General features: G+C 37.9%; 3 protein-coding genes across 7 annotated transcripts; all 3 read right to left on the bottom strand.

Annotated features, from left to right (window-relative positions):
* Window positions 1-323: 323 nt before the first annotated feature.
* On the bottom strand, window positions 324-7,792 carry tmprss5 (transmembrane serine protease 5). Of its 5 annotated transcripts, none has more exons than XM_057351389.1 (13): window positions 6,872-7,792; window positions 5,963-6,101; window positions 5,640-5,723; window positions 5,408-5,521; window positions 4,405-4,540; window positions 3,396-3,509; window positions 3,270-3,313; window positions 3,004-3,166; window positions 1,416-1,600; window positions 1,222-1,320; window positions 960-1,102; window positions 767-866; window positions 324-558 (listed from the first exon to the last, which is right to left on the bottom strand). In XM_057351389.1, the coding sequence occupies exons 1-13, from the start codon at window positions 6,872-6,874 to the stop codon at window positions 419-421; spliced, it is 1,464 nt and encodes a 487-aa protein (XP_057207372.1). In that variant the 5' UTR covers window positions 6,875-7,792; the 3' UTR covers window positions 324-418. The 5 variants fall into 5 exon arrangements, 4 of the variants coding, with proteins under 4 accessions (XP_057207372.1, XP_057207373.1, XP_057207374.1 ...); XM_057351391.1 differs by having other exon boundaries at window positions 454-558; window positions 714-866; window positions 6,872-7,788; XR_008964311.1 differs by having other exon boundaries at window positions 456-558; window positions 1,203-1,320; window positions 6,872-7,786.
* An 819-nt stretch (window positions 7,793-8,611) lies between these two features.
* Window positions 8,612-20,712, bottom strand: LOC130564927 (E3 ubiquitin-protein ligase TRIM39-like). Its single transcript, XM_057351388.1, has 8 exons — window positions 20,428-20,712; window positions 18,736-18,819; window positions 18,065-18,618; window positions 17,526-17,621; window positions 12,304-12,537; window positions 10,802-10,943; window positions 10,513-10,539; window positions 8,612-10,413 (listed from the first exon to the last, which is right to left on the bottom strand). Exons 2-8 carry the CDS (start codon window positions 18,797-18,799, stop codon window positions 9,866-9,868), a joined length of 1,665 nt encoding a protein of 554 aa, XP_057207371.1. The 5' UTR covers window positions 18,800-18,819; window positions 20,428-20,712; the 3' UTR covers window positions 8,612-9,865.
* Window positions 20,713-22,739: 2,027 nt separating this feature from the next.
* LOC130565141 (odorant receptor 131-2-like) lies at window positions 22,740-24,078 on the bottom strand. The gene has a single exon (XM_057351717.1). It carries the CDS (start codon window positions 23,831-23,833, stop codon window positions 22,874-22,876), a length of 960 nt encoding a protein of 319 aa, XP_057207700.1. The 5' UTR covers window positions 23,834-24,078; the 3' UTR covers window positions 22,740-22,873.
* Between the last annotated feature and the right edge of the window lie 127 nt (window positions 24,079-24,205).

Below are 24,205 nucleotides of genomic sequence, written 5' to 3' on the forward strand. Positions count from 1 at the left end.
TTCAAAATATTCAACAAAACATAGTTATGAATTTTGCTTACTATGTAGCTTTTGTCATTTGTAAATAGTATGGAGTGTAATGGATTACAAATAAATAAATTACTATTTTATCTTTACCAGATTATAGTTACAGTAGCTATTAAGTTTTAGTATCATTACTATAGAATACTAAAACATTCTGTTGTATTCACTTGTATAAATTGTAGTATACCTTTGCATTTACTATAGTAATGTTTAAAATGCTATAGTATTTTAGCTACAGTTTATTTAACTGTACTATTTATGCTATTAAATACTACAGTATTTTTTCATGTGGAGTGCACATCATTTATTTTTGGGATGTTTTGGGGGGCTCACCCCTCTCTGCAATAACATAAATAATTTTGATGTTAAACATTTATTTTACAATATATATTCTCTACTTATAACAACATAAACATGCAATACATCTAAACCTTACATAAAATACCACATTTAAGAAATATTCAGGATATTTTAGCAAGAAGAGGTCAGGAGATTTCTTCTCTTTTTGTTGGATTACATCAGTCTTTACTAGCTCTGGAACAGGAAGCAAAACAAGATGTAAAAGTACAAAGTCAGTTCAGTGTTAAACAAGTAGAACCACGAACGAGAACGAGCCAACTGTCGATAAATTATCAGCTGACATTAGTTTTCAACGGTCATGAATGAAATCTACCTCTTCAACTACCAACCTCTATAATATCATAAATCCACTCTAAAAACTCAGCCACTTTGGTGTAAACACCTGGATGGTTTGGCTCAGCACAGCCTGTTCCCCAGCTAACAACACCAACCAGCCTCCAGACGTTCTCATCCTGGCAAACCAGAGGACCTCCACTGTCCCCCTAAAAACATCAAATCATCCACTTTTTCCCCCTTACACATTTATTGGACGATATCATATATTTTTAACACATTTGAGTTGTTTGAGTGCTTACCTGGCACGCATCCACTTTCCCTTCGGTGTATCCTGCACAGAGCATCCGAGGGGTGATCTCGCCATTGTACATACAAGAGCTGTTGCATTTCTTTGTGCTGATCAATGGTATGGGTGCTTCTTTGAGGACCTCTGGTATGTGAACTACATAAAATTATTTAAATGATAAAAACTTCGTTTTGTTTTATCTTTTATCTGGTCATCACTTCTAAATGATAGAATGAAATAAAATAAGATGTATTACATTTGGTGAATAACAGTACCATCGTCGGGCTGTGTATATCCCCAACCAGAGATCCAGCATTGGGTCCCTCCAGGGAAATCATGGTCATACTGTGGTAAACACACGGGCCTGATGGTGTCTGAAGAAAGGTGAAGGGTAATTTCATTCATGATATACAGTATATATATATATAAACATGCCTAATATATTTGATCAATAGAAAATATCGGTCACCTGAGAAATTCAAAGAAGTTTTTAACTTGACCAGAGCGATATCGTTGTCATGAGTCCTGTGATTGTAATTCTTGTTGTAGATGATCCTCTCCACAATGTAGCTTTGATATTGAGCCAGATTAGCTGAATTGCGGGTGACAAGGCCAGCATAAACCACCCAACTGGACACCTGAGGTAGCCTGTAACTTCAATAGAAGAGCAAATTGGATGAACATGCGGTGGCTGACACATGCAGGACTAAGAAGTCGTCATGTTTTTGTTTCTTTGCCGAAGGAGATAAGGTATTTACGAAACATGCTCTGTAGAGCAGTTTGTCCGTTTAGGGCTACTGTAGAAACAACATGATTAATTCTATGTAAGGGGACCGCTCAGGGCCGGCCCAGCCTCTGTTGGTGCCCTAGGCAAGATTTTAGATTGCGCCCCCCTATACAAAATAAATAAATGAAATATCTGAAAATTAACTTTTTTAAAAGCAAAATTCATATTTATTTTAATATAACATATTTTATATAGAATTTATTTAAGGTATAACAATTGTGATCAACATAAATAAGAACTAAGTAAATAAATAACATCTTAAAAATATTTGTAATACATTGTTTTCTAATTACGTACTCTTTGTTTGAAAATAATGCTGAAAATAAAATAAAACTTTCTCAATAATACTGTAGTTGGAAAATAGAGCTCATAAAACGAATATTTGATTATTATTATTATTTAGATAAAGGTCAATGAGAAAGTTTTTTTTAACATTTTGTAAAGCTATGCGCAAATGCTGTAGGGACACAAATAAAAGCTTATTGTATTGTTTTGGATTTTCTTTAAAAAATGGCATGGCCTAGTCACTGTGCCAGTAAACACTTTTTGCAGTTCACTTAGTTGAAAGCAGTCAAAAACAGCACGCACTGTCACTGTTACCAGTAAAATGGTTCTAAGTAAGCAAGCTGCTCCGAGTGGGATTCGAACTTAAAACAAGCAATGAGCCCAGAATAGGAGGCAGGCACTTTAACCACAAGGCCACAGTCTAACATTAGTAATGGGGGCATCTGGTCTCTGTTACACATGCATAATTAATGCATTAAGATTATCAATCATAGGTAATCATAATCGCGTCATGATGCAATAAGCTGTTCACATGTCGCGTTTTTGCGCTCTCGTCTGGCGCCCCTCTGGTCATTTTGCGCCCTAGGCAATTGCCTATGTCGCCTATGCCACTGGCCGCTGTTGTACCGAATTTCGACTCCCCGTGAGATTTTGACTCCCCTACTTCTGATTGGTTCATTCACTTAGGATGCTGCTTTGTGATTGGTCCCTACCTCTAAAGCCCGCCCCTACACCTAATCCACGGGGAGTGAGATTTTGATACAGCCCTGACCCACTAATAAAACATAACGCTTCATTATGTAAGGTCTTTATACACCTTTGAAGACATTGTTACTTATATTATATTGCATTTCTGTCAACAGATCCCCCAACAAATAACACACTGTACGTTTAAGACTTTTGCATTGCGACATATGGCATTGATATGCTATTGACACACAAATATGAATACTGAGTCTTGGTTAGTGTAAATGTAGATTCTTACTTGTGTACACAATGAGCAGCTGTAACTATCCACTGGCTGGTGATGATGGATCCTCCACAGGTGTGACGGTTACTGTAGTAGAGACTCACCTGCCAGGGCCACCTGCCTAATGTGGCTTCCACTCCTCCAATAATCCTGGATAATTTTGCTCTGGTGCCACATTCTTGAATAAAGCAAAAACCAGAGTTCAGTTTTAGACAAACAGTATGGGTAAACAGCATGCATTATTTATTTATATAGTCACCAATATTTTTTTTATTACTCACCAAAACATTTCAGAGCTATAACCTTTCCTGTACTACAGCTCCCCCTGAAGTAGATATAAACAACAGATTCAACTTCTGTCAATTTTATATTGACATGTATTTCAGTAAATTTGCACAAATAAATACCTGAAACGCCATAATCTCTCCAAGTTGCTTTGGTGTTCAGAGGTAATTTGGACAAACCCATCTGTGTAGTTTGGCCCAATGTCAGTCAGGTTAACTCCTTTGTGCTTTGATAATCTGTAATGAGAGGATACACCCCCAAAACCAAATTTGGGGGTTACAAAAATCCATTATTATAAGAATAGTTTACCTGAAACTTTCACCTTTATTTTCATTTAAACCTGACTTACTTTTTAAAAATATTTTTAATTCTAAGAGCTCTGTTCACTTTCATTGTATCATAAAAAGTAGCTAAGAGGTTCTAAAAAATATCTCCTGTTGCGGTCAATTGACTTCATGAAATTACAAGTGTTTAATATGACAAGAGGTGATTAAAGGTCCAGTGTATGAAATTTAGCGGGATCTAGTGGTGAGGTTGCGAATTTCAACCTCTATAATCACTCAGTCCACCCCTCCCCCCTCCCTTTCCAAGCACTACGGTGGCTGACACAGAACTAAGATATCGTCGTGTTTTCGCTTCTTTGCTGAAGGATATAACATATTTTGAAACGCGCTCTGTGCAGCAGTTTGTCTGTTTAGGGCTACTGTAGAAACATCATGGTGAATTCCATGTATGGGCCCCGCGGTGTATGTAGATAGAAATAGCTCATTCTAAGGTCATAAAAACGTAACGCTTCATTTCGTAAGGTCTTTATGCACCTCTGAAGACATACTGTAGTTATGTATATTATATTGCATTTCTGTCAACAGATCCTCCAAAAAATTAAACATAGCACCTTATAACGATGACAGAATTTTCATTTTTGGATTAACCATTCTTTTAATTTATCGAAATGCTTGTGTGCTGCACACGTCATATTTTCAATTATAAGATGTGACTTCAAAGTACATTTCAACAGTGCAGTCATTCTGTGAATGCTTGACCTACAGAAAACAGCCCCAGCTGGTGCTGAAGTAAAAGGTGCTGAGAGCTGTAAGTGTATGTGTGTGATTCAGCTGTCAGCATGCTCACCTCAGATAGCCCAGCTGTCGACACACGAGCGTTCCCAGAGATGAGTTCCACCTCTCGAAACACACGGGCAGCCACGTCTGTAGCTTCTCCAGCTGGATCTCCAGAAGAGAGTTCTCACCACTGATCCTGTAAAACACTGAGCCCTATTCAGTCAAAATCCCTTCAACATAACCCAATGAAGAGGATTGTTGGAATATAATGTTGTCATCATTTTTATAGAATATGCTTCAAGTTTTTTCATGTGTTGTATTATAGTTGTAGCCTAAATCAAAGATCCAGAAGTCTGAAGAAATCTATTTTTGAGTCATCTTATATTTAAAGGGATACTTCACCCAAAAATGAAAATGTCATCATTTACTCACCTTCGAGTTGTTCCAAATCTGTATAAATGTCTTTGTTCTGATGAACACAGAGAAAGATATTTGGAAGAATGCTTATAAACAGACAGATTTTGCCCCCCATTGACTACCATAGGAAAAAATACAATGGTAGTCAAAAGTGCCCCTGAACTGTTTGCTGTCCTACATTCTTCAAAATTTCTTCTTTTGTGTTCAACAGAACGAAAAAAAGATAAAGTATTTTCTCCTACTATGGTAGTCAATGGGCGGCAAGATCTGTTTGGTCATAAGCATTCTTCCAAATATCTTTCTCTGTGTTCATCAGAACACAGAAATTTATACAGATTTGGAACAACTCGAAGGTGAGTAAATCATTTTTGGGTGAAATATCCCTTTAATGCCATTTTTCATTACCTGTTATATTATTCGAACACTTTGAGTTTAGCCATAAGAACTGGGGTAAATTTCTGTATTATTTATATTTTTTCCTTTTTCTATCATTGGCTTTAGTTTGCTTCTCTTGTTTACACGTTTGTTACAGATCATGTTAGACTGGCCATTGTGTTAGGATGAATGTCCACTGTGCTGTGTTTACCTACTGTGTCTATTATTTTAGAGTCTGAATTAAAGGGCAACACACAACACTGGACACCAGGAGCAGATACCTTTCCTGTGGTCTGTCACAGAGATGTCCTCCGTTAAATTGCAGAAGGAGGTATCTTTGGTGTCTCCTAAACTTGCAGGGCTCTGATCTGAGTTGGGTCTTAGGAGAACTTTCACTAGATGAAGACATTAAACATTCACTGGAAAATATTTCAAACACAATTGATTGCCTCACATTTCTTTATGTGTTGACAATGCATCATTTTTTTTTAGATATTAAATTCAGAATATTACCTATGAACCAAACACCAACCACAACTCCTCCCAGCAGACAGAGTACACACAGAGCTGCTAATACTCGCAATAGTTTGCCAGACACTGAATGAAACAATAGTGACCCAAATATTAGTTCAAGACATAATGAGAATCTTTTAGGTAAAGCACTGCTAACTGGAAAATTTTGCAGTCTATATTTATTTTTAGCCGGCGATTATTCACAAATGGACACAAAAAGAAAACAGTAGTAGTGGCAGTAATTTATTTTTTAACATTTGGCCCTCATATTGTGCTGTTGAAGGATCTGATGTCTGATCAAATGTGTGTTAGTTTAGACTTGCCTTGGTGAAGAAACTGAAGTTCTCTGCTCCAGGTGGGATTATTCTGACCTGCATAATCCACCTGCAGCTGCTGTGCATGAAAAGATTGTCTAACCGCTACTGGATTCTCAATCACTGCCACTCCATCCCTACTGAGATTCTGAAATATAACCAGTCACACCATCAAACCCCAGTATCACATCCATTAAACTATGATCAATGATACTAAATCTCATGTTTTCTTTTCTGATGTCACACAGAGCAAATGTAGCCTATTAGTCAGAAAAAAACACACTTGTAACCATATTGTGTAAATAATCTGGATAGTGTACTGCCAATATTTGAGCTACAATGTAAAAGCACTAAAAGTGTTAGAAAGTTTGTATTACTTTGCTGCAGACAGTTTACATACGGTGGTTCTGTATCATACTTCAAAATATTGTTAACTCTTCATTTTGTTGATCCTTACTCTTTCTCAACCAGATGTTCCCACAAACTAGTGTACAAAGCACCTTTTTGTTTAACTTTCTTTTTGTCTACATTTTCTCATATTAAAACAAAACTAAGTAAACTACAAAGAAATCACAGCATTAGTGTGAAGAGCTATATTAATATCCTTCTTAGCCATAACATTTGGTTATGCTGTAAAGCTAAAAACAGATATTTATTGAATTATACAACAAACTGAAGCCAGTAAACAACATAAGGGAATAAATTATGCCCATTTCTGTGCAAATGTTATTTTAAAACACAAACAGGTTATGTAGCTGTGCATGCTCTAAATGTAGGGTCTTTAGTCTCATCCTATCCTGCACTATTCACAAATTGAGTGACAATTTAAAGCAAATTGTCTCAGCCATTCCCAATAAAAACATCTTGTCAAAATATATACACAGTATCTAATGTTTTAAATGAGTGCACATGACTCACCATGTTTACCTTTCTGGCATCCAGTGATCTCCTGACAGCAGCTTCTCATTCACTGACCTCCATCACAGAGATGCTACACACCGGCAGCTGTCTAACACCAGACCATTGAGTAGAATGCAACTCTGGATTTTCACTCCACAAAGAGACAATGAGGTCAACAGCAGAGCAAAGAATGAACCCGTTGTTTTATGGAGAGGGTCATGGGGCCTATCCTGACAGCGTGAGCGCTTAGAGCCAAACATCTCTGAAGATATTCCTGTCACTGATAGGATATGAGTTGCTTAGCACCACCCTCACCTGTGCCAGCAGAGCGTCTACTTTACTGTAGAATTTTCTAGTTGACAATTCACAGCTCCTGAGAAAAGGTTGTAATTACCATATGTTGAAAAGTCTCATATCTGGATAGAGAAATTTTAAATCAACAGGTAGAACAATGTGCTGCTGTATATCAATTCAGTGGTTTATAAGTTATTAAGAGTTTGAGCTTTATTAACAATAACATTTTGTGGGAAAACATTTTACAATAACAGTTAAATATTCCTGCCTAATATTTAATACTTCATGCACCCCATACTTTTCCCAATATATTAAATAAATATCAGGGCCCGTATTTATGAAAAATCTTAGCGCAAAGAGTTGCTCCTAGTGACAAAATTCTAAGAAAATTCTTAGAAATGTGGGCGTTTCCCCTTAAAATTACAGAAAAGATCCTAGTAAAGAAAAAAGTCATTCATAAAGCATTTTAACCATTAAAAGAGCTCTTAAGGTCCAAAATTGTTAGGAGTAGCGAGGAGGACTTTTAAGAGACTTAAGAGTTTCTTTAGCAGCAGAGAAAATGGACAACACACGAAAAGTGAGAAGAAATGTGTTGCAATGCATGACCATTTCCATATTACTTTTAAGGTTTATCTGATTTTTTATTTTGATTGTTTTTTGTGTGTTCAACTTAAGTTTATCTTGTTTTTTTTTTGTACAGCTGCTTTGATGCCATGCAAATTGTAAAAGCGCTATCAAATTCAATTCAATTCAATTGAATGACAGTGAGTAAATAAGACACAACACACAACACATTAGATCGTGCAGGCTTCATGTTTGTGACCGATCCTATTAGAGACACGCTAACATCTCCAAGATAGCGTAGAAATGCCATAGCGCCAGAAATAGAAGTAATCACTACATTAACATATTTGGCAACTGGAGAAATGTAAATATGCAGCAGAGATGATTTGTTTCTGTCACAACTGTCACAATCTGATCACACAAACAATTACAGCAGAAACTTATTGTGTCACGTCAAATACGTTGACATTAACAGCATGGAAAAAATAAAGAATATATATATATATATATATATATAGTGCATGTGTATGTGTGTGCGTGAGTACGGTAAAACTCTTTTTGGCCAACCAACCAATCACAGATTGTGTCATACGTAGCAACAGGGTCAGCCCCGCCTCCTCGCTAAGATAAAAGTTTTTGTCTTTTCCTTGCTCAAAGTTGCTCTCAGATTGGTCCTGAATAGACTCCTATGTAGAAGTTTTTAAGCTAAATTAAGAGCTTTCTTAGAGGATTCTGCGAAGCTTTAAGAATACAGGCTCAGTTCTTTATAAAAGACTTTATAAAAGACATGCATTATGACTGCTGATGTGAATTTTTTAAGGTAGAATTATTGACTGACAAAAACACAGTTGCACGTTATCTGCAAATGTACCTTTTATGCAACAACAAAACCCCCACAAACTTATTACAATTTAACTTTTATTGAAGCATTCAGTAGGACATTAATTTCTACTTTTAATTATAGACAAGCTGAACACAAATTGCTAAAGTTCCATCCATTCTCCAAACCTGCTCGTCCTCTGCAAGTTGTTCGGAGGGGGGTGGCGCGGGGGGGGGTATTGTGCTGTAGCCTATCCCCCCATCTTTGGCCACAGGCTGGGTAAACCCCACTGTATTCCCGAACAGTATAATCTACTCATTAAAAATAAGCAAACTGTACTCAAAACTGTGAAAAAGTTCATTTATCTTACAACTTTTAAGTGCGTTTAACTATTTTGATATTTTGAGTTCCAGGGACACAAGAATAAGAAGTCACTTAACTCAAAAATTGTAATTATATCTTCCAGTGACGTCAGAGCTATTCCCAGCATGCTTTGTGTGGACTGAAAAATGGAAGTAAATCTCGAAATAAAGTGTTATTTTATGTATTTATATCAAAATTACAATGGGAGGAGGCTTAAATATGTTTAGTATTATGTTCTATTCTGTTATTTAAAGAGTTTTGTGACATTAGTGATTTTAATGAGGTTGCCATTGTGCAGACGAGTAGAGCATTTGCTTACGAGGAAAACAGAAAACAACAAGATTTTGATCTGAAGGCATTACATTGGTAATACTACAACTGTAATTGGCTGTTGTTCCTTCATGACAACATAGTTAAGTGAAACTCAAGTAAATGTAAAATAAGTTTATTCAAAATTAATTCTTTTGAGTTTACTATACTTATGTGTTTAGTGTTCTTTACTCAAAAGAATTGAGTTATCAACTCAAAAGTTTTGTGGTAATAAGTTTCCACAAATGTTTTGAGTTATCTTAACTTATCAGGGTTTACAGTAATAGACAGCCAGTCCACCTCAAGAGAGGTAGAGTTCTGCCTGCCTGAATTCTAAATTTTAGACTGAACTTTGAGGTTTGGCTTAAGAATGATACTTTTATGATGGATACGTTGAATTACTTCCAGCATTAAAATGTAATGTCTGTCCGTGTTTACCATTAACACATAGTTTACCAAAACACTGTCATCATCCATCCAGAATGGATTAACTTGTTGCTTATATATTAAGTAATAAAAGAATATACAGATAATGATATAAATCCACATAAATTTCACATGGTTTTCACATATGATTTCACCTGTGGGTATTTTACATTGGAAAGTATCACGTTTTTAAACAGGTGAAAATCATATGGCTTTTCTATGATTGATTATGTGTCTCACTTCACTACTTTACTTTGTGAGATGATCAGTGGGGCTGCATTTTCACCAACTCTATCATTATCAGGGCTAAAGTAAGGATAAAGTTTTTCAGTGAAACACTGACCAGTAAAAGAATAGATATGAGACCTGGATTCCACATCATAGAAGGAGACCAGACCCTCCTTGTAATCCACAAACACCCCAACAACCTGCGGCTTCACTCTCAGAGAAAGAGAAAGAGAGGGAGACTCATAAGCCTTATACTGCTTTCCATTTCTTAGAACGACCGTCCAGTATCCATTCTGAGGAGCCAGTATGACCGCTCCCTTTCTGCAAATGGATTCTCTGACCACTCCTAGATCCCAATTATTCTTTTCTTTTACCTGCACCTCAAAATAAAATCTTCCTGAGGAGAATCCCTCTTTTGCTAGCACACAGCTACAGTAGTCAAACCTCTCTGGGTTGTCCGGAAGGTTCTGTTTGATGTTTCCCCATCTTACTTCTTTTCCATCATCAGACAGGATGAGATTTGGAAAAGCTGTGTCAGGATCCAGATTCACATCAACTGGGAGAGAGATCAGAAAATGTTTAATGTTTGTTTAAAATCAAAAGAAAATACTGTTTAAACTACATTTATCTCAATGTCATGCATCACAGATTTTACCTGCATAATGCTTCACTGTCTTTAGCACTGTAGAGACAAATGATAATGAAAAATAATGAGACACGTATGGTAGACTGGAGAATGGTAAAAAAAAACAAGAGTACAGAGTACACGAATCAACTAGGCCATGTTAAATACAATGATTGATTTCCTTTACTTTCTGTGTGTATTTTACAAGTTCACATGTGTATTTTTACAAGTTTGTGAAGAATTTTCATTCTTCAGTTAACTATCCCTTTAACAAAATTTAAAAATGAAAATCTGTGTGCTGCATTTGATTTTCACCCACCAGTTTCAGTGAGCTTCTCGTCTAGAGTCTTCTGTAGTTTAGTCAGAGCTCTCACCAGAGGTTCTACACTCAGCTTGGTGTCGGGAACACTGATTTCAGGCCAGTTGTTGGTATATATTGGGCCACACAGTGATGGATAAATCTACATTAGAAGAAAGGAGAAAACCCTTGGGATATGGAGTGTTGTACAGTAATGGGAGCAGAGAGAGTTACAGTCTGGTGTCAAATCTTTGATAGTGTAATTATGCCTATAGCTCTATATGGCTGCGAGGTTTGGGGTCCACAGTGTCTGACAGATTACTCCAAATGGGATAAACACCCCATAGAATCCCTGCATGCTGAATTCTGTAGAAACATTTTAAGAGTTCAGAGAAGAACACCAATTAATGCATGCAGGGCTGAATTAGGCAGATACCCCCATACACATCCAAAAACATTCCCTCAAATTCAGGACACACCTTAATTCAAGTCTAATTCATCCTCCTAACGCACTTAAAACCCAAGAGCTGAGACCTAAAGCTAGTCCCATCTGCCAGCTGGCTCTGAAACTTCAGACCGGCACAACGGAACAAAACCAAATCAGAATAAACCAAATTATCAAAGAAAGTAAAAAGTCATATTTAGATCATTGGGAAAAAGGAAAGTAAAAACCAAAGAAAACTAGAATGCTATCGGACCCTAAACAGAAAATACAATCTGACAGATTATCTCTACACTGTTGGAGATGTAAAACAGAGACGGATCCTGACCAAATACAGACTCAGTCTTGCCGTAGAGAGAGGCAGACACAGACAAACATGGCTTCCAAAGGAAGAACGAGCCTGTGCACACTGTGACACCGGTGAGGTCGAAACAGAGACACATTTTCTCCTTCATTGTGATCAATTTAAAGAAGTGAGAGAGAAACACTTTCACAAAATGTCAAAGCTCATGCCAGAGTTTGATAGGTGTTCAGAAACAGAGCGAATGCAGATGTTACTGGGGGACAGAGCATGTGAGCGGAGCGTGCGAAATATAGTCGGAGCGCGGAGCGGGTTTTTATCCAAAGGCCGGAGCGATCGCTCTGTCTCGCTCCGGTTCCGCTCCGATACCGCTCACACCACAAGTCTAGGGCATGCACAAATCCACCCAGAATTCACCTGTGCCTTCAACAATTAACAAAACTGTCAGCCTACACTTCAAAAATCGTTCGTGGTGAAGGACAGATGTCTGGTGTAAACACAAGCATAGCAGTGGCGATCCGTGACTCCTCTTCAGGGGAAGCAGTAATGCGAAGCTCGGTGTATCGATGTATTTATCCCTGTCATGTGTGTGGCGCGTCATGTCAAAATATGTGCCTGCTGCAGACGCGTAGAAAGGGTTTTTATTAAAAGAGACGCTCGCGTTTGCTAGATACTTGCTTAGTCTCATGTGTAATCAGAGTTAAGTGTTAACGCAGTGTCTTCTGAACGCGAGCGTCTCTTTTATCATAAACCCTTTCGGGGGAGCGGAGAAGGACTTACCTGCAGGAGGTGAAGATGATCTGTAGTACGTAAAAGGTTCTCCAGCTCACTGTCTCTCCACTTCAGCTCAATGATCTCCTGCTCCAGACCTTCAATGAGATCTTCCTCATGTTTCTCTGCTGCTTTCTGCTTCTGCTCCATCATCTCTATCAGCTCAGCCTGACATCTTTCTACAAATCTGATCAGAGCAGTGAAGAGCTGAACACTGTCTGCTTTCTCTTTCCCTGAGCTTTTCTGAGAAGTCAAGAAACACATCAAATTCTTATTTTTACTTCATACTAAATATGCTAGTGCTGTCAATCAATAAGAACATATACAAAAATTTTATGTTGAAATTGAAGTTCTTTACAGTCTTTACTCTTATTAAAATAGGAAAGTATACATGTGCCTCTATGGTCTAGTGGTTGAACTTTTGCCAAGTATTTCATAGGTTCGGGGTTCTAATTCACCTGTAACGTGTGTTAGCTGCAGTGCCCTCGTGCTCCACCAGAGGGCACTCATATCATCACCCGGACTTTCATATACACACTACACTTCCCATAATCCATTGCCAGACTTATTATGTTAATCACTCTCACCTGAGTCTAGTTTAGTGTTGTCTCTCTGCCTATTTAAACCCTGGTTTTACTTTCAGTCATTGTGAAGTCTTGTTTGTGTCCCACTGCATTTCTGAGCGTTCTTCGATTGGATTACTTGTGGTTTGATTCTTGGATTTGCTTATCGTTTTGGAACCTCTGCTGCCTGCCCCGACCTTTGCCTGTTATATCGTTTATGCCTGTTTTCTGCCTGCCCAGACCATTGCCTGTATCGTTTGTGGATTAAAGCTGCATTTAGATCTTCAACCTCTGAGTCTCGGAGCAGTTTGTGACACCACCCTTGTAAAAAAATTCTCATTAAAACCAAAGGGGTTCATCAGTGATAAAGTTCTAGTTTAGCCCCCCCCTAAAATATTATGAGTAATAATGTAATACAATGTAATATGATACAAGACCCCTTCCCATCCACTGTAAAAAAGTTCACCCCTCGTTAACTAACGTTAGTAGTTTACGTTACCTCCAGCAAAATGAAAGCATCACTTCACACCAATGACGGCATACTTTAGAAAACGATCACAGAAATGTGTCATTCATGATGATGTGCTGTTTGATTTTTCTGCACCTAAGTTATAGAGAGTTGACTGTAGTTTTGACAGCCCCGGAAAGACGTCGACGGCCAGATAGAGTTACGTTACTGTAGTTCAGCCTGGTGCGGCTCTGTTATTCATTGTTCTGAGTTCCGAAGAAACAAAAGTGTACCTAAAAGCTCTTTGTCGTTTTTCAGATGCTTCAGTATTTTTATTATTAATTTAAAACATATTGTGGATGTAATAGATGAACGCAGTCATGCACAGAAGTGACAGCGCTCATGCTAATCAGAATGAATGGCAGGGAAACATCATATCAAGTTATTCCTACTAAATAATGATTCAGCAGTGATTGTGACATTTATTATATGGATTTGTGGCTGTTGTTGTCACTTTGAATTATAAATGTTGCATATTGACTGATTAATGTGATATTAATTTGAATAACAATAACTTGTCTTCATGCTTTTCTGCATATTCTTTCTTAATTTTTTATTTTAGTAATGTATAGAGTATGTGGTGCTTAGAGTGTGGCTATATATATATATATTCATTGGAGGCTGAGCCCCCCTAATATTGAAAACCTAGAATCGCCCCTGCTTCAACATGAGGGGCTCTGTCGATGGCATGCCGGCCTTCGGCCATTGGTCGGACCAGGAAAGAAGCCTGCACATCAACTGCCTCGAGATGCAGGCAGTGTTGCTGGCCCTTCACAATTTCCTGCAGGTCTTACGGGATCGCCACATCTTAGTCCGGTCGGACAGTATGACGGTGGTGTCCTACATAAATCACCAGGGAGGCCTCTCTTTGAGGCTCCTTTTTCCCTGGTACTTTGTCTCTTTGGAATGGGTCCAGCTCAATCTGCGTTTAGCGACACACGTGCCGGGCAGGCTGAACCAAGGAGCGGACATGTTATCTCGGAGCAATGTCCCTTCAGAAGAATGGACGCTTCACCCCCTGTTGCTTCAGAAAATATGGGAGATCTTCGGCAAGGCAGAAGTTGATCTTTTTGCCTCAGAAGACAATGCTCATTGCCCAATTTACTCTTTTTGCCTTTGTAGTCTGTGGACCTCTGTTCCCTGATGCTTAAAACCACTCTGCTTCTAGCTCTGGCATCGGTTAAACGCATGGGCAATTTACAGGCGCTCTCTGTGAGCCCCACCTGCCTTGAATTTGGGCCTGACGACTCTAGGGTGGTCCTCAAACCAAGGCATGGCTACGTACCTAAGGTGCTCTCTACATTGTTTAGAGCACAGGTAGTGACGCTTTGTGCGCTCCCCTTTTCTGAGCAGGACCCGGAGCTGAACCTGCTCTGCCCTGTCAGAGCACTGAAGGTTTACATCGAGTGTTCTGCCCCCTTCAGGTGGTCGGAACAGCTCTTTGTTTGCTTCAGTGACCGCACCAAAGGGTCCTCGGTCACGAAGCAGAGACTTTCTAAATGTATAGTTAAGGCTATTACGCCAGCATATTCTTCCATGGGCCTTCAATGCCCCAAGGGAGTTAGAGCCCACTCTACTAGAGGTGTTACCTCTTCATGGGCATGGTCTAGCGGTGTGTCCATAGTGGAGATTTGTGCTGCAGCCTGCTGGCCTTCGCTGTCCACATTCACCAGATTCTATAGTCTGGACGTCCCGGCCTTGCAGGCTCGGGTCCTCTCTGCTTAACGGGCTCACACTATGTCGCCGGACTGATAGTTCCTTTCCAACCTCACTAGCACCAAGCACACTGTCATTGGGACGATTAATCGGACTGGGCCACCTCTTAGCTTGGCCCCTTCCGCTACCGCAGGGTTCCCCTGCTCCATACTTAGCCCCCGAGCCCTGGCTCCGGGGTAAACTGGCGTTCCTCTTGTAGCACGGCGGGATTATATTCGTTCCCCATAGCTACACAGTACGAGTGAAGTATCGATAGGGAACGTACTCGGTTACTAACGTAACCTCGGTTCCCTGAGATACGGGAACGAGTACTGCGTTCCTAGCCGTGCTTACAAGCTGCAGCTGGTCATCGCTTCAGTCGAAGTAACCTGAGGACACTGCAGCGATGTGTCTGTTTATATAGCCATAAGCCGCGCCCAGTTTGGCGGGCTCCATCGCCATAGGTCCGTGCAGCTTCACTTCCATTGGTTCAAAATTTTACTTTGCACTAACCAATGGCCATGCATTATTCACTGCGTTATTAAAAGTTTCAATCATCGGAGAAAAGGAGTTTTCCCCATAGCGTCCTGCTACGCAATACTCGTTCTCGTATCTCAGGGAACCGAATTTACGTTAGTAACTTTTTATTAGTTACGTTTCCTTTTATTATCTCCCATGGGAGAAATATTTCTTAGGCAATCAAGGAGTTGGAATACATATTTAAAGGGACACAAAGATGGTGGTATTTGTGATCGAATGTAGTGGGCCGGGGACCAGGGCAGATTTTTTTGTCCTAGTCCAGCCCTGGAATCAGGTAAGTTGTTTTTGTTGAACCATATCATAATAGTGTTACCTACCTACTTTCTACACCTTTTATACAAAAGTTCTTTCTGGTTCTCGATTATGAATGGCTGAGAGCCATGCGATATTCCACCAGTTTCAACACGGGAACCGCTTCACTGTTTGTATCACTCCGCCTCCGCCACTAAGCTAAGTCTGACTATCACATGACTACGAGAGCGATATTGCATTAATATGTTGCGTAAATGTTACGTTTTCCCAGCGTTTTGTAACCTTAGATAAATATAACCACAGTATTGGGAGAGATCTCCTATTTCTTTTAACATTCTAAGCAGATGTATTTCATACAAACAACATTTAGAACAGCAATGTAAATCTTGTTAGATGCAGATTAAGTCAAAATGTTTTGCTCGAGTAGAAAATGTTTCAATAGGGGTTCAATCTTCAGCTGACCGGCAGGAGCTGCCACTGGAAAGTCGAGTAACCTCCAAGCATTTTGCTGAGTGTTTTGCCACTCAAGGGGGTGTGTTCACATGAGAAAGTGATGTAAATGCTTACCCTCTATACTGGACTCATCAAAGCAACCATTTCAAATCTCTCTTAAATGGTTTAAAGGCCTTTAAAGGAATAAGAACGTGATTATATAATGTAACTCTACACAAGGGTTGACAGAAAAAACGGATGCTGCGTTAATTTCATTTTTTAACACTTTAATCTAAAAAAAGTAATCGCATGCATAAACGGGTTAACGTTGACAGCCCTATATTATTGTGTGTATGATATTAACTGGAACAAATATATATTTTTACAGTAATCTCAGTGTCTCAATTACACCATCTCTACACCGAACGCGGCTGATGCGACTCGACACAATGCTTGTTCTAATGGGATTGTCGAGTTGCACCGCGCGCTGCATCCAATGTTAAATTACAATGGGTTCTAATGCGTTCTATTGTCTTTTGTCGCATCTCGCCACATCCGGTGTAGACACGGTGTTCGAGTTTTAAAAGCTATTTCAAAGTCTCATGTGGTGGTCAGATCGGCCAAGACATTATATACAGTATTAGAGATTTTGATAACTCAAACATTTTAAATTCCAAATTTCTACACAAAGGCTCTCACAATCATTTCATAACGGTCTCAGTGTTTCTATTTATATTTCTAAATACACTGAACAATATTATAAACGCAAAGCTTTTGTTTTTGCCCCCATTTTTCATGAGCTGAACTTCTATGTACATCATGATAAAATGTACATCATTATAAAACTGCACATTTTAGAGTGGCCTTTTATTGTGGCCAGCCTAAGGCACACCTGTGCTATAATCATGCTGTGTAATCAGCATCTTGATATGCCACACCTGAGGTGGATGGATTATCTCGGGAAAGGAGAAGTGCTCACTAACACAGATTTAGACATATTTGTGAACAATTTTTGAGAGAATTAGGCCTTTTGTGTACATAGAAAACATCTTACATCTTTGAGTTCAGCTCATGAAAAATGGGGGCAAAAACAAAAGTGTTGTGTTTATAATTTTGTTCAGTCTAAATCCTATGGCTTTAAAAAAAAAATTGAACAGATAGAAATACATAAAATGAAACGTCACTAAGAACCCCAATAATATTGAAGATGATAGCCTGAGTCCCCAAGACTAAGTACTCACATTTCCCATTTCTGCTAAGTGTTTAATGTCTTGAATTCTCTTTATTCTGTCCTGGATCATCTGCCGTACATCTGTCTGCATCTTCATCAGGTGAGGCTGAAGAAACCTGCACAATTTATCAATGAACACAGATCAAAGCTCCTGACATAAATAGTTAATGAAAGCAATTACATTGTAGGTTGTTACTAAAAAAAGAAAAAATAGCGCTACAAGTGTTTCTTTGCTCCTAATCATCATCATAGGGAAACCACTATTAGTTCTATATAGCACCATATCTTGGTGCTTCGGTGGTTCTTTGGGGTGACCGAGGTGCTATATAGTACCGTTTCCTTTTAAAGAACCTGTTAAGCCCCTGTATGGTTCTTCAGCGGTTCTATATAGCACCTCAGTCATCCCAAAGAAGCACTTTTTTGAAAAGCACCTGAAGCACTAGAATATGGTTCTATAGCACTAAAAGTGGTTTTCCTATGATTACGAGCCATGAACCGCTTTTTTTTTTAGAGTGTAGAGTGTTTTTTTTTTTAGATTTTCTACTGTACCTTCCTCTCTTCACTTTCTTCCTCTAGAGCAACAGTGTTGTGAGTCTTGTGATCTGTCACAGCACACAGTAAACACACATAAGTCTGATCATCTCTACAGAACATCTCCAGAGGTTTCTCATGTTTCTGGCATATATAGTCCTCAGGCTTCTTCACAGGATCGATTAGTTTGTGTTTCTTTAAATTTGGGATTCTCTTATGAGGCTCCAGGTGAGTTTCACAGTAAGAGATCTGACACACCAGGCAGGACTTCAGGGCTTTAATCTTTTTATCCTCACACATGTCACACAGAACCTCCGATTTTGTCTGAGCAGACATTTCCTTAAAGAGCTGCACAATTTGTGTAAAGGCTGTGTTAATTTTGAAATCAGGCCTTTTATTAAATGTTTCTTTACAGAGTGGGCAGAGATAATCTTGACTCATGTCCCAGCACAGTTTCAAACAGCATTTACAGAAGTTGTGTCCACATGGAGTGGTGACTGGATCAGTAAACACATCCAGACAGATTGAGCACTGCAGCTCCTCTGAGAGTGAACTACTAGAGGATGTCAGGCCTGAAAGGTAAAGACAAACAAAGACCGTTTATCAGGTACATTTATCATTATGTATGCATGCAGTCAAGAACAATTAACAAGTGTTTCATGCAAATAATATTAAAACAGGTTACTGACTTATTGGAGGTCTATCCAGACTATTTCTCCTGGCCTGTGGTGATTTTGGTGAAGATTCCGCCATTGTTCTCCTCTTCTTAATACCTATTTAGGAAAACATATGGCATTGACAGCAGGTAACATGACCAGTCAAGCAAATAATTGTGACCCCAGACAACAAAAAACAGTCTTGAGCAGCAAGCTCATTGGCTGCTGGTACAGAGGAAACCAATCACTTCGCGTGTAGTTATTATGTCGGATAGGTTAGACTTAGGACTGCGCCGTCTAGAGTTTCATGGCAGAACTATTCATTTTTTATGTACAGTATTTACGGTGGGAAATTTACAAAATATCTTCATGGAACATAATCCTTACTTAATATCCTAATGATTTGTGGTATAAAAGAAAAATCTACAATTTTGACCCATACAATGTATTTTTGGCTATTGCTAAAAATGTTCCTGTGCTAACAACACTTTGTAGTTTTTCGACCTTAAAACAATGTCTCTAAAATTATTTCAGTGTTAGAACGACACTTAACCACACGAATTCTACTGCCGCTGCTTCCTGAGCAGCCTCAAAGCGGCTACAACCACACTCTGTAAATTCTGTGTTCGGGTCCGTACATACTAGGGTTGCACGGTGTACCAGTGCTACGGTAGCATCGCGATGCTAAAGCTTCAAAATTCCTGCGATGCCGCTCTGTTTTTTAAACTGTAGTATCGTAGTGCCGTAACTAATGTTGCATAATGCGCATTAACATTCATTTGAACACTTTCATCTGTCTTTTTGCGGTGTTTCTCTCCTAAATGAATCCATGTTTTGAACGACTCGGACGAGATAATGATGCAGTGAGTCATTCATCAAGACACTTGCTTCGTTCTTGAATGAATCAGCGGTCCATCAGCTTACTTAAACAAATTCACATGTATTGTGCTGCCCGCGTGTATTTACAACACTGGTAATAGACAATTGCACTTATCAACCACATGGGGAGCCGTGAGCAAATGTTCTAAAGTGTTTCTTTAAAAAGTAACTATTACAATGTCCTTAAAATTACATTTAAAGCAGTGTGTTATGTTGTCGTGTGTGAATGTAATCAGTCTGCCAATTTGTAAAGCCAAAAGTGAACAAATAACAAAGTTAGGCCTATTTGTCGACCCTGAATCACGCGAATGAGTCGTCTGTCTGCATTAGCTAACATGAACTAACAAAATTAATAATACTTCTACAGCATTTATTAATATTAACTCATGTTAATTTTAGCATTTACTAATACATTATTAAAATCAAACGTTGTCACTGTTAACATTAGTTAATGCACCATGAACTAACATGAATAACTTACTGACATGAACTAACATTGAAGGATTAATAAATGCTGAAAAACTAAATTGTTCATTGTTAGCTAATGTTAGCTAACGCATTGCTAATATTAACTAATAGCACCTTATTGTGAAGTGTTTCCTAAAAAGTAATACATAAATGATATAAAATCTAACATTAAAAGTGATACAGTAGCCTATTTCTGCTCTGTCTTGGCAGTTAAACATGTTGTTTTGCAAAAGGCAAAATTGATAATAGAATCTCAAATCTGTCTTAAGTTTTTTAGTAAATGAATCTTTTATTAAGGAAACTATTTTCTAAAGCAATTCATTATAAACCGAATGTATCTTAAACTCAAAATGTTATCTTAAACAAAATACTTTTTACCTTCATTCAAAAATTCCGTGAGTTCAGGTTGTGTGCAGTGCAGGTATTTCCTGGTTAATAATATGTCGTCATTATGTGACAAAAGAAAATAAACTTTTCTTTTCGTTAAAGTCAAACGACTCGCATACAATTCTGACCTTGTTGTCGTATAGAAAGTTGAGTATTTTACTCGTCACGACTCTTGCTAAACTCTGGTTTTGACCAAGTGATTCGAGTTAAATATATAGGCCTATAATCTACTGCTCTATAACCAGATCAAGTTTTTCAAGTCGTCGATCTACAACATACAGCAGTTTGAAGTTACTAGTTTTACTTTCACTCGAGCACCTTGCAGTGATGTCACAGCTCCTCCTGCCATCCTTTTTCATGAATAAAGAGCTCATGAAAATGTACACGTGCTGGGATCATATTGTAGATCATGATCTTTCACATTTTAAATTAAAATTGCATTTTGAATGTCTGAGAATTTAAACACACCAGAGGTTTGCTTCAATTAAATTGCTGCGTAACAGTCCTTGTCATTAAATGGAAGACAGTGACCTCTGGTGGTAAGTCAAAGATGACACCTATTCATGCTGGTGACAAATCACTCCACTACATCTGCTATATTGGTTTTCTTTACTTACTCTTATTATCATCATTAACAACACTAAACGCACAATCGTTGATCGTCATGTTTATTTAATAAGCACAGACATGCACTGAAACAAGGCAGTTTGTATGCAGTAATTTCTAGCTGACCATGTAAGCAATGTGAAGATTTCATCACCTAGTAAACATAGCCCTTTCTATTTGTTAACATTTGTCAACAACATTAATTAACATGACTCATGGTTATGTCAAACATGAATTATTTCAACATGTAATTATATAAATATTTAGCTATTTATTGACATAAATATTTGCAAGTAAAAGAAAGTTGTTGTGTTATGCATAGCATATTGTAAGCCTACTCTATATCCAGTGCTAGTCAAAAGGTAATTTGAGCACATAAAACAAATTACATCAAAGGTTCTGATATTTGTTAAGCATAATGTTAAACATCAGTGAACCATATAAACAACCTAAAGATTTCTGTTTCTAATAAACTATAGCATGTTACAATACTGTAAGCATTGGTCAATACATTAGTTAGCACGAACTTTACAGCATTCATTAATCCTAATGTTAATTTAAATATTTATTAGTATATAATTCATAAAAAGTAATATCACAGCTGTTTGATGAATTTACACTTCACACTTACATTTAATTTCATAAAACTGTATAGGTTAGATAAATCTTTAACACAAATAGTAACACAAATACACAGTTACTGTTTATAAATATTGAACTAATTATTAATAGATATAAACTCAGTTTACAAGATTACTGTTTAAAAACATTGCATATATTTTTGTTGTTCATAGCATATTGTAAGCCTATCCATGTGGAAGTTAAGATACAAGTACAAAGCACTATAAAGTACAGTAAATCATGTAATATGACATTAGTGTTATTTATTTTACTAAAACAATACATGCACTCTTTATTGTTTGCAGAATGGCTAACTACACCTTTGCGATGCCACAAAAAACATAATGTTTCAGAGCCTGACAGAACTTTTTGTCTCTTAATCCATAAATTAAGGGACTCAGACAACGAGGCAAGATGATAAAGAGAATGTAAGTGGAGTATCTCGCATTCTGAAACAGGATGACATTTATTTTCAACAAATGTATTTCTAAATAAGGGGTTACATGCTGCACATTACACAGAAAAAGCTGAATGCTGTGGAGAATTACAGTTTTGAGACTCTTATTAGTTGAGTTCTTGTTATCAGAGGAGGCTGATTGGGCTGTTCTCATAATCTTCATGTATGTGGATATGACAATGCAATACAAGAGCACAATTAATATCTGCTGCATCGTGTCTGCCAGCCAGTTTACCCGTAACATCACCTCCACACCACACACAACATATGAGTCCAGGCCAGCAGGTGACGCACAAGCAAGAAACGGTCACGTCATGCTGTGAAATAGGTCTATTATGTAGAAGATATTGGTAAAAATTCCCCATCAGCGTCATATTAACTGCATATTTGTAGAGTCAACGATTACATCTCAATAAACTATTACATTTGTTTGAGTTTCCTCAACGAAATTCACAATTCACACTCAGTTACATTTGATTCTCTACTGGTGATTTTAATACATACACAAAAATATTAAACTATATTTAAATGGAAAAAAAACTACATTGAATTAGTTACATTGATTTTTTTTAAAAAGACCACAGAAACACATTACATATTTGTTATATAAAGGATAATGTATACTGTAAATGTACAAAATGTATTGTTTTGCAATGAAGTACAACAAATGTTTATAATATGACATGGTGTGTTAAACATTAATATGTTGTATTACAGTAACAATATGTCAACTCTTTCTTTCTTTGCAGAAATCTACACCTCTAGAGGGATTGTCTTTACATGTCTGATTTTATACTTTTTATCATCCAAAGAAACTCCACAAAATGCATAATGTTTCATAGCCTGACGGAACTTTTTGTCTCTTAATCCATAAATTAATGGACTCAGACATCGAGGTGAGATCATAAACAGAACGAAATTTGAGTATTTTACATTCAGAAACAGCACAACATCTACTTTCCATAAAGGCATTTCTATATAAGGCATTAAAAGCTGCAGCATACACAGAAAAAGCTGAATGCCGTGGAGAATAACGGTTTTGAGACTCTTATTAGTTGACTGCTTTTTATCGGAGGAGGCCGATCGAGCTGCAAGCACAATTTTAATGTATGTGGAAACAACAAGACAAAATAAAATGATAAATAATATCTGTAGACTCGCGGCCCTCGTGTCTGCCAGCCATTTTACTCGTAACATCACCTCCAGACTGCACACAACATATGAGCCCAGACCAATAGGGTAGGTATAAACAAGAAACACAGTTAGAACAAACAGCGGTATTACAAAACTGATAGTCCATAAGACAAGAAGGCCAATAAATGTGTTCTTGGGTGTAGAAATGCTGGAGTGTCTTAGAGGCATACAAATAGCCACATAACGCTCCAAACACATCGCTGCAAGAGTCACAGGAGTACAAATACTGAGTAAAGACATAAGTGTACAGAAGATACAACAAGGAATTATGTGTACAGGATATTGATTAAAACTCCCCACCATGGCTAAATCAGTTAACAGCATATTAGTAGAGTCAACGAAAAGTGTCTGAGCAAACAGAATGTACCGCGTCTCAACCCAGAAGACTTCTTTCTTCAGGAAGGTGAAGATCATCAGTCCATTTACATACAGAAGTATTCCAACCAGAACCTGCACAATCAATAGTTTGACATTATACACCACAGCGTTGCTAAAATTGTTTTCTGTTAAGTTCGGCATGATGGTTCAATTAGGCCATGAACGATGTTGTCGACTGGGAAGATGTGATGTGCACAAAACCTCCAAGCTCTCAGCTGTTTTTGCTGTGTTTTTATAGGGTGGACCTTATTCCCAGTCAGCTCATTAAGAATCATAAATATTATAATCACAAAGCTGATTTCATCATTGTGATGTACACATTTCAGCTCTACACAAGAAGTGATATTTCAAAATATCTTCTTTTGTGTTCTGCAGAAGAAAGTCAGGTTTGAAATGACAAAAGGGTGAGTGAATGATGACAGGATTTTCATTTTTGGGTGAACTATTCCTTTGAAGATTTTGGGGTGAATATCACATTAACTTTAATCAGCGGGAAAGTATGTTTTATATTTA

Source organism: Triplophysa rosa, linkage group LG14 (assembly GCF_024868665.1).
Source record: "Triplophysa rosa linkage group LG14, Trosa_1v2, whole genome shotgun sequence".
Classification (NCBI taxonomy): Eukaryota; Metazoa; Chordata; class Actinopteri; order Cypriniformes; family Nemacheilidae; genus Triplophysa; species Triplophysa rosa.

Coding starts and splice junctions, on each gene's coding strand:
- tmprss5 (XM_057351389.1), bottom strand. Junction 3,510..4,404: donor CGACAGCTGGGCTATCTGAG/GTGAGCATGCTG, acceptor CTCTCATTACAG/ATTATCAAAGCACAAAGGAG. Junction 1,103..1,221: donor ATATACACAGCCCGACGATG/GTACTGTTATTC, acceptor AATTTTATGTAG/TTCACATACCAGAGGTCCTC.
- LOC130564927 (XM_057351388.1), bottom strand. CDS start 18,799: ATGGCGGAATCTTCACCAAAATCACCACAGGCCAGGAGAAATAGTCTG. Junction 10,540..10,801: donor CGAGAAGCTCACTGAAACTG/GTGGGTGAAAAT, acceptor TTGTCTCTACAG/TGCTAAAGACAGTGAAGCAT. Junction 10,414..10,512: donor GACAGTGAAGCATTATGCAG/GTAAAATCTGTG, acceptor TCTCTCTCCCAG/TTGATGTGAATCTGGATCCT.
- LOC130565141 (XM_057351717.1), bottom strand. CDS start 23,833: ATGCCGAACTTAACAGAAAACAATTTTAGCAACGCTGTGGTGTATAAT.